Below are 9,927 nucleotides of genomic sequence, written 5' to 3'. Positions count from 1 at the left end.
TTCGTCGCAAACTGATTGTTTTCTTGTAGTACGTCACACTCTTCGCAATCATAAAAGCACCTCTGTTTGAAGAAGAGTTTTCCAAAAAAAAATTCCAACACTTAAAAGAGCTAAGAGCAATACCCGCTTCCATAGATTGGTATCTAAAAGAGGGCCATGCCCTAGGTCTGTTAATAGCCTTCACTAAAACCTTAACCTGCAAAGCAAAAATCACATTCTCAACTTTGTAAAACCGCATGCTTTCAATCGCCCACAACAGACCCTTGAACTGCGCCTCCTGCTTATCCAATAACCTCACAAAAGCTCTTCTACTATGAAGCAGAACCACACCCAAATGATTTCTTAACACCCATGCACAACCAACAAACTTGTTCCTGTTGGACCAAGAAATACCAATATTACATTTAAACCAAGAGGAGGGCGGCGGCTTCCAACCAAGATCATCACGCCTATCCACTTGACTCTGATCATTCAATTATGTACTAACTCCACTTCCAACAGTTGGATTACCCTCATCACCACTCAATTGTGCCTCTCTCCATTCCAACCAGTCCTCTCTGATTTTCTGGACAGATTCCAGAGACGAGAAGCCTTTACCTTCAAAGCAAGCAAGGTTCCTATTCTTCCAAATTCGCCTTAGAGTCCAAGGAAAAGAGCCTCTTAAATCCTCAGGCCACAAAGGATTACTAGTATTCATCAACAGATAATGAATATTCGCAAGGTTTTATAGTTGATGTGAGTAAATTTTGAAATTGCGTAATTATGGAGGATGATACTTGTTTCCTATGCCATATATATTTCGAAACAAGAGATCATCTCTTTCTTAGCAGCTCGGTCGGTCTTTTACCAATTTTTATAAAACATTTGTATTTGACCGTAAATTTTTGAGGCCTATTTTGGAAAGATTGTTTTTTAGCTCCACAATTAACAAAAAAAATCTCAAAATTAAAAAAAAAACCTCGTAATTAACAAAAAATATCTCATAATTAGTAAAAAAATTCTATAATTATCAAACAATGTCCAAAAATTAAGAAAAACTAATAAATAAAAATTATGAATGTACTATAATTAGGAAAAAAAATTAGTAGTTTTTATTTTTTTAAAAGATCCCAATTTTTTCGTATTTGACTCCGAATTTTATTGGACCGACACTGTTTCTTAGATGTGTACAGTGTTTTGACTTATGGAGGTGGTGTCTTCCAGACTGCAACAACACTTATGGGTTTCAATACATGGGATTGGTTCCTTCCTTGGCTTAAATCTCCCTCTATTAAAGCTCTTTCAAATACGTTTAGACTTATTGCAACTCAGGCAGTAGTCTATACAATTTGGCATGAAAGAAATGCTTGAATTTTCAGAGGCATCCACACTTCGGTTGAAGGCATTTTCCCATTACTTGATCAAGGGATCGGCAACACTTGCTCAGCTAGAAGGCACATCCCGAAGTTTCAAGACTTGCTACAACTTTGGTTTCGAGGCGCTCCTCTCTAAGTTTTGTAAGTATGTAAGTTCCTATTTTCTCTTTGTACCGGATTTGTTCTTCCTGGTATTTCTTGTCGTTGTGACACTTCTTTATTTCTATGTAATCGTTATCAAAGTTTATAAACCAAAAAAAATTAGCAAATGTTTTTTATGAAATTGCGTATGAATTATGATATAACTCGAAATAGCATAGATTAAATTAAAAGCAACAAAATTGTAGTTTCGACAATTTAAAAAAAACATTATAAAAAAAAACTATCAGATTTAACAGGATGTAAGAGAAACAACAAATATTACAGTCGTACTTTTTGTTAAAAATTGTCATTCATATTTTTATACAAATTATATATTTCTATTTATTTTGGTAATTTTATTGTTAACTATTATTGCATGTGGAAGCCTCCTTGGCCCATTGGTTGACTAAGGGTTAATTAATGCTTCTACACCAAGAGGTCTGGGGTTTGAGTCCCAGATATTACGATTTATTAATAAATTTGCAGATTAAAGGAGGCAAGTGTGCAGGAGATCTCAATCGAAGTACAATTATAGCCGTTCGCCAGGATTCTACGCAGAGAGAGAAGTGTCGTTAGGTCGTGGATCATTGAAGGTGTCCGTCAAGAGCATGGAGAAGGAAGTGTCGTCTATCGTGGATCTAATATGGGTCGGAAGAAATTGTCCGTTGTAGAATCGTCTATGTAACAGTTCTCATAATTTGCAATAAATAATAAATCTAGATGTCAAAAAAAAAAAAAATATTATTGCATTTGTTGTCAACGCATATATCAATTATATAAATCATTTAATAACTTTTGAAATCGGATTGTATATTTTTTGGAAACTTCACAAAAACACTCTCATCTACTATGTTTAAGCCAATTAAACACTAAATAAATAATTTGTTTTTGATTTGAGTGTAAGGTTTATTCAAACCCAAAAATCTATTTTACAATAGATGTAAACTTTAAGCTGAAATTATTGAGAGTTAAAAATAGAGTTAAAAACAGAGCTAAATCGTCGGTGAGAGACCTAAGGTGTGGGTGAGTAGCTAACGATAAGGTGAGCCTCTTGCATAAGTATATGATTTTCTGTATGAAATCTAGATATATGTGATTTTTCTAACTTCTCAAAAATATATAAGCTATATCTTTTTTGAACGTTATACATGCAATGTCATCTTATAAGTTTGATCATTGGTACATATGCTAAGAAAGAAAAGAGAATAACGGCACGTCAAGCAGAAAATGGGACCCAACCGTTCTCCACAGTTCGCGACACATGCTCGATGTGTTGTCTTATGTACCTTACTTTTCCATTTTCTATGAGCGAGTGTGTTTTTCTACTTTCTTATTGTTTTTGTTCATTTTCCCCGAAAGAGAAAGTGTTTAAAGATGGCTTAGTTTATCACTCTTCTTTTTCTTCACGTGTTTTCTTATATGAATGAAAGTCTTTGCAAGTTTTAGAGAAGATTACAAAAATGGCTTCCTCCGGTTGTACGTACAAGATATATAGTAGATATAGATGTGAATTTAGTCTAAGTACTTAAGTCAGTCAATGTTGATAAGTGTTAGACACAAATAAACATATTGTTAAACCTACAAGAAAAACTTAAATTCTCTCTGAAAATCTCTTTTTCAAATTAATTTTCACATTAGTAAGCTTTTGAAAAGTTTCACATTACTAAAAACTTTTGTGTTTACCCTATAATAATATTGTTCATCTTCATCATATGAAAAGTTAATTTTTCATATCAAAACCCTATATTGTAAAATCTAAGCTCCAATCCCAACATGCCAAACCCTAATTGTCGTCCTAAGACTCGTTGAGACTCATAAAACTATAATCTTAAAATCTAAACCCAACCATATATATTCAAACTCCGTTTACATTTTTTTTTAAAACCGCTGGACATCCGAACCTTTAGCCCATAATCTCTTTTGGTACCTAGAGTCAGTCTTTAGCCTATTTTTATATAAAGAATGCCTCTCCGTTTATTGAACCTCGGACACAAGAAAACCAACATCTTTGTACTATCACGCACTAGGCCACTAGCCTTTTGGTCTAACCTCCGTTTAATCCTTGTGGAAACATATATCACGGCTGAACACCCAACTTCTCTCATGAAATCAATAAGTGATTCATACGATGAAACGGTGGTTATAGTACATGAGCAAAAAATTTACAATCAAAATGAATACTCTTCTTAGTTACGATGAACAAGAAGTGGCCACTCAACTAAACTGATGTGTAGTAAAGGATGCATTTTTCAAGGGGAACTTGAGGAAGAGGTTTGCATGCAAAAACCTCATGATGGTCATGGATTACATCAAAATGGGAAAAATCCTACTTACGGACGACACCGTTATTTCTGGTGACGACTGACGACTAAACTGGGATTACTTGAAACAATATCTTAAGGAAACGATAAATGAAGATGGAACAAAAATATCACTGGAATAATAAAAGAAAAGTCAGTGAAACGAATCACAAAGAAAAGGAAATGACCGATGACCCTTACACCATCATAAATCTTTATTATGATTGGCTAGTCTATTTAAAAAAAAAAATGTAATCAGTTCTAGAATTTGACATTGTATTGGACGAGGAATGTAATATTTTAATGGTTTCACAGAATAAATTTTTATTTTTTCTTGCCTTTATGTTTTCTATTTTAGATTTTCTTCGGCTAAAAATATTATCAAGATATTAGTTAAAAGTATTGATTTAAAATTAAAGAGTGCATAATTATATATAAGTTGAGTTACGTCGTCTCGGCGACCTAACGTTTTCTCTTTGACATGCATGAATCATGAAATATAATTTCAAAAAAGTCGGGAAAATGAATGATGGTCCAAGACAAGAATCATGGAAAGCTTTTGTCAAGATAGCTCAAAATGTACCATGTACGTGACATGGAGCTAACCTATTGCCTACTCTTATGCTGCATCTTGCCTAATTTTTGTCACTGGCCTAACTCTGCTTGTTTTTCAAGTTATTTTTTTCTTTCTTTCTTACAAATACGATTCGGATCACAATGGAGAACTATTTCGATACTAAACTTGTAGAGGAGCTTGTTTGAGTATTGTTATATATATTTAACCAATATAAAATCGTTTTGACATAATGAGATACGAAACTAGAACGAGGAAATGAAATTTGGATGATAAAGAAAGATTCTACAACGAAAAGAGAGAGATTACTTAAGGCAAAACAGAGTACAATATATATTGTTTAGCACTTAGCAATGTATAGAGACAAGAAAAATCATTTTCTTTTAGCTACGTATTTAAATGGTTTTGTAGACTGTTTGTTAATAAAAGTGAAATATGTAATGTATTAGGTAGAGGAAGGTCCACAAAAATCAGAGGAACTTGGACCAGAACTTGAAGGAGGCAAAGGTTGTTCCATTGGTAAATGTTCTAGTATGTTGGTACTCTCTTCTTGTCCTCGCTCGGGGATTAACCGTTGGTCTGAACTTTGCAACAACTTTGAATAACTCCAATAATTTATCAGATCCTCTTCTGCTTTATTCGCCGCCGTGTCAGCTGGTGGAGGAAGAAGAGGAGGAGGAGGAGGAAGAATTCTTACATCCTCTGGGAAATTAAGCTTTGCTTTATTTCCACGGAACCTGAGTGCAGCCTCGTCGTAGGCTCTAGCCGCGGCTTCCGCTGTATCAAACGTCCCGAGCCAAACTCTAGCGGCTCTATGTGGATCGCGTATCTCAGCCGCCCATTTGCCCCATGGTCTTTGCCTTACTCCCCTGTATCTCCTTCTTTTCTCCCTTGCTTCCTCTGGTAATGCCTTGCTTGTTGATTCTTCTGTACAAAATAGTGATTATTTAGGCTTTTACGTGTGAAATGTTTCTTTAACATTTGATGAAATCATCTTTGAATATTTTTGCTAGCACAAACGTCAAAAGTGAACACAAACAGAAACAACTAACGAAAATACTTTTGTAAGATGTTAAGAGTCCATAAGCAAAGTAGGCAAAATCCGAAAACACGAATTTAACATATAGACTCACCGATCGGACTAAGTGAAGAGTCTACTCGAGCAAATGGGGAGGGAATAGGCACAGAATCGATTCCAAGCCAACCTCTCTTCTGTCCAGCCGAAGAGGAAGAAGAGTGAGCCCCTTCGGCCTCAGTCTGAGAGCGAGCAGAAACAACCTGTGTCAAAGCCGAGACCATGGCAGACATCTCCGTGCCGAACCTATTGAACCTATCAACAACAGGGTCGTCTTCAAAATTGTAGACGTCATCAACCACTGATTCGATACCCTCAGGCTCATTGGCCCTGGACTCTTCTTGTTCTCCTTGGTTTGCCACCTTGAGGAGCGACAAATAACACCAATAAACTAGTATTTTTTCCGAATGTAGTCTATCTATAGAGGCTTGACTAATTTATATATGGAAACAAAGTTGTCACACAAACCAGAAGCTGTGTATATATACATCTAAATTAATTTTAAACACGGGACAAAACTCATCGTCTTAGGACTGGGCTTTCGGTTAACCGTTCGGTTATCGGTTGGGTCCATTCGGTTTCGGTTTTTTCGGTTTCAAAATTTAGTATCCACTCGGATATTTTAAAATTTCGGTTCGGTTCCGGTTTTTTCGGTTTTAAAATTTAGTATTCATTCAGTTATTTTGCTTATGATATTTTCGGATATTTCGGTTATTTTTGAGTATTTTCGGATATTTTTGGATATATTTCGATTATTTTCGAGTATTTTAACTATTTTTACATATTTTTCAAGTATTTTTGATTATTTGGTCTATAAATAATAAATTATTTTAAAAATATAATTGTATTTCGGATATTTTGGTTACCCGAAATATTTCGGTTCGGTACCGATTCGGTTACGGTTATTTCGATTACGAAATTTACTATCCATTCGGTTATTTTCAAATTTTCGGTTCGGTTCGGTTCGTTTTTTTTTTCTTCGGTTTTGGTTCGGTATATTCGGTTCGGTTTATTTGTCCTAGTCTTTCCTAAAATGATAGTTTCATTTGGGCCCAATAAACTAACGGCCGAAAGTATTTAGGCCTCCTTAAGAACCATTACCCTTAAAGTCACTTACGAAATAATTTGCTAGCTCCGAAAAAGAAATAATTAAATTCATATTTAATTCTTTCAGAACTTTAGAAAAAATGTTTTTTAAAAATTAGGAAAACTAGCCTTATACTATATAGCTTGACAAATTCATGATATTTTAGGAATAAAGATATTGACATCTCTTTTTCTTTTCAACAAGGTAACAAATAAAAAAGTTAAGGAAATTCTGACTAATGATGACATAAAATATTGGTTTGCTAACATTCTGCTGCAATTATTAGATCATAGATTAAAATAGTTTTAAACATATCCATATGTTTCAGTGAAAAAAAGGAAATGTATTGATCCTGTTAAAAACAAAATATTGCACATCCCCAAGAATTAAATCACCACAATATCCGAGAAAAGTTTAACCAATAAAAAAATCTTTAACAAAACTAAACCAAAAAATGGAAAATCTAACGACGGTACGTGTTCTCATGGTCATCTTCATCCACCAACAGCTTCGGTGGCTCCAACAGCTAGGGCAATGAGATTCTCCATCTTCAATGTCATCGTCATGACTTTCTTGGCTGCCACATCTCTATTTTTCCCGACCAAATCCTTCACTATCGTCGTGCTGTCGGTACAAACCATGACGTCATAGTTTGCAGTTTCCGGCGATTCTTTGAGTTCCGACGCAGCACTCTTGAGAGACATTGCAACGTGCACGTAGGCATCTTGACACGCCTTGAATTGCTTCATCAAGCTAGGTTTATCCTTCGCTGCTTTTCTAATGAAACTCGCCGATTTTAGGGCGTAAGATTTGCCAAGGCGGAGCACGGCCTTAGCCGCTTGGAACTACATATTAGAATAATGAAAAACATTATGTGTCTATGACTGAGAATGAAACATGAACATATATAATTGCACAATTTTACCCCAAAAAAAAACATAGTTCCATTAACAAATACGATCCTAGTGATTTTTGACTTCATGACTTCATTTACAATCCTGAATCTTTAGGGTTGCAATATATATACTTTTATTTAAATATAATTTCGAAATTTTATTATGAACAATGTAATTGAGATAGTAACAAGTGATATCTCTATGTAATGGTTAAGAAAAATAAAGATGTGTATTAAAATATTAGTACCTTGCCGGTGGCAGAAACCGCCGGAGGATATGCGTTTAGAGTTTCGACGCAGAAGGTTTTGTTGTTGACATGTTCGCATATGTCTTCGATGTACTTTGTGGAGGCCGAAGCAGAGCCTAAGAGAAGTTGTAGCAGAAGTGCCACAGAAACAAAGACAAAACTATAGGAAGAGGAAGCCATCCTTCGTTAGTATTCAGATTTTTGTTTAACCTTTGTTTGTTTGAGAATCGTGGTTATTTATATATCTTGCACGCATAAACCCTACCCTTACTCATCTTCTTCAAAATTGGAAATGTATCAAAAGTTTATTAGATGTTATTAATTTCCGATTTACTTTCTCTACTCATTCAGATTTACACTCTCTTAAATAGAAACTAAAATATACAGTGGATCACGATCTGTGGACAGTTGTTAAGAAGAAGAAAAAAAAGCTTTGATTTTATTTTCAAAAGATTATGCCAAACTACAGTACAGTAGTACACCAAAATATTATAGCATGCAACTTCTTTTGTTAAAATGGGTTTTGATAGCATGCAACTAATTTCTGCACATACAGTATATATTTTAGAGTAAGATTCTTCCACCCATAATATATAATATTCACTTGATTTTCGTTAATTTTTTTCTTTTCAAAATTTCTCATTTTATTACATCTAGTGAAACTCGTCTTAGCGTGTACAAGTATAGGCCGGGTTTTTTTTGTCTTATGTACTATGGGGAAAATTAGAAATAAAGGATGTTTTAATGGATAAATGTCCATATATACTTTTATATAAAAAGTTTGGTGAAATAGGTTTTTTAAAAATTAAAACCCAAATTTACCCTCATATTTTCGAAAATATAATTAACAAAATTTTAAAAAAATTATTTTCTATTTTATTTACATAATTCAGATACCCTCATTCTTTCGCCAGATTGACCTGTCTTCACTAATTTGGGTATAACTCTTGAATGCACCGTTAGATTTCCTTCAAACTACTTGAAAAATCAAGATAACATCTTCATATAGCTTGTGTCAAAAATTCAGAAAGATCTAACGGTGTGAAGCATTCCATCTGAGACCAAACGTATGACACTTCTAAACGAAACTACATCTCCAAAAGTGTGTTTATAACCCAAAACAGCTCGTTTTCCTCCAAAGCAACCTAAAACCTGTAAAGACTCGATAAAAGACTAAAATACTCTAAAAACACACTTTGACTCTATAAAACATATGATGTAGGAAAGAAAACAAAGACTCAAAACCGATAAAAACACAACATATCAACTTCCCTCATCGATAAACAATAAACTAAATGAAAATTCCTACTTGGTAAGTTGAGACGGGAAAACGGCATATTCCTCCCTAAACTAAGTTGCTTTGGCTAATTCATCCCTGAAACTTTGTCTCGTGCCTAAACCCACATGAACTAACATAGAGTTTGAATTTCCTCCCTGAACAAAACAAATCCGGACTAAACCCACAAATCGTTAAACGCCGTTATTGTTCCGTTAACGAACATCTGACTAGGAGGCCACATCATCGATCTAAGCGACTGTGTTTTGAGGTGAAAACGGCCTATTCCCCCATAAACTAAGTTGTTTTGGCTAATTCATCCCTGTAATTTTATCTCATGCCCAAAACCCACATGAACTAACATAAAGTTTGAATTTCTTACATGCACAAAACAAATCTGGACTAAATTGATGGATGAAGAACCTAATTGAATAGACAGTTGCTGGGATTAAAGGTGTTTTAGGGTATGAATTCTAAGATTTTGATGAATTTTCAGATGTGTGCTTGAACAGGTTTAGTTGGAGCTAGATTCAGCACCTCCGAATCCACCAACAAAAATAACAAGTGGGAGATACGTTAGGCTCATAAGCCCATAGTGAAGAGAAGCGGAGCTGGCTCCGAATCAGGACTAAGTGAGGCGAGATCTCGGCATGGACCTATGATGTAGGAGAGGTTAATGCGGACCTCAGACCGAATAACCTAGGAAGAGTATCTATATAAAGATGAGAGAAGACCTAGAAAAGGCATCGCCTACTTACTGGAAAAAACTCTTTACTACTTTATGCACTTGTATTCACAAGATCTAGTCAGCTGATCATTAACGGAACAGTAACATTGTTTAGCAGCTGGTCATTAACGGAACATTAACATCGTTTAACGATTTGTGGGTTTAGTCTGGATTTGTTTTGTTCATGTAGGACATTCAAATTTTATGTTAGTTCATGTGGGTTTTGGGCATGAGATAAAATTACAGGGA

General features: G+C 34.8%; 2 protein-coding genes across 2 annotated transcripts; both read right to left on the bottom strand.

The window, feature by feature from the left end:
* Window positions 1-4,587: 4,587 nt before the first annotated feature.
* On the bottom strand, window positions 4,588-6,032 carry LOC9300109 (ethylene-responsive transcription factor ERF110). Its single transcript, XM_002863987.2, has 2 exons — window positions 5,504-6,032; window positions 4,588-5,297 (listed from the first exon to the last, which is right to left on the bottom strand). The coding sequence occupies exons 1-2, from the start codon at window positions 5,676-5,678 to the stop codon at window positions 4,816-4,818; spliced, it is 657 nt and encodes a 218-aa protein (XP_002864033.2). The 5' UTR covers window positions 5,679-6,032; the 3' UTR covers window positions 4,588-4,815.
* Window positions 6,033-6,651: 619 nt separating this feature from the next.
* LOC9300108 lies at window positions 6,652-8,053 on the bottom strand. The gene is made up of 2 exons (XM_002863986.2): window positions 7,676-8,053; window positions 6,652-7,377 (listed from the first exon to the last, which is right to left on the bottom strand). Exons 1-2 carry the CDS (start codon window positions 7,853-7,855, stop codon window positions 7,027-7,029), a joined length of 531 nt encoding a protein of 176 aa, XP_002864032.1. The 5' UTR covers window positions 7,856-8,053; the 3' UTR covers window positions 6,652-7,026.
* Window positions 8,054-9,927: the final 1,874 nt, after the last annotated feature.

Source organism: Arabidopsis lyrata (genome assembly GCF_000004255.2).
Source record: "Arabidopsis lyrata subsp. lyrata unplaced genomic scaffold ARALYscaffold_8, whole genome shotgun sequence".
Lineage (NCBI taxonomy): Eukaryota > Viridiplantae > Streptophyta > Magnoliopsida > Brassicales > Brassicaceae > Arabidopsis > Arabidopsis lyrata.
This window is presented reverse-complemented; position numbering and strand designations above follow the sequence as displayed.

Excerpts from the sequence above, each read along its gene's own strand:
- LOC9300108 (XM_002863986.2), bottom strand. The coding sequence starts at position 7,855 with ATGGCTTCCTCTTCCTATAGTTTTGTCTTTGTTTCTGTGGCACTTCTG. Across the intron at positions 7,378-7,675 it reads CGGTTTCTGCCACCGGCAAG|TTCCAAGCGGCTAAGGCCGT; the intron begins GTACTAATATTT and ends TCTAATATGTAG.
- LOC9300109 (XM_002863987.2), bottom strand. The coding sequence starts at position 5,678 with ATGTCTGCCATGGTCTCGGCTTTGACACAGGTTGTTTCTGCTCGCTCT. Across the intron at positions 5,298-5,503 it reads CTCTTCACTTAGTCCGATCG|AAGAATCAACAAGCAAGGCA; the intron begins GTGAGTCTATAT and ends TATTTTGTACAG.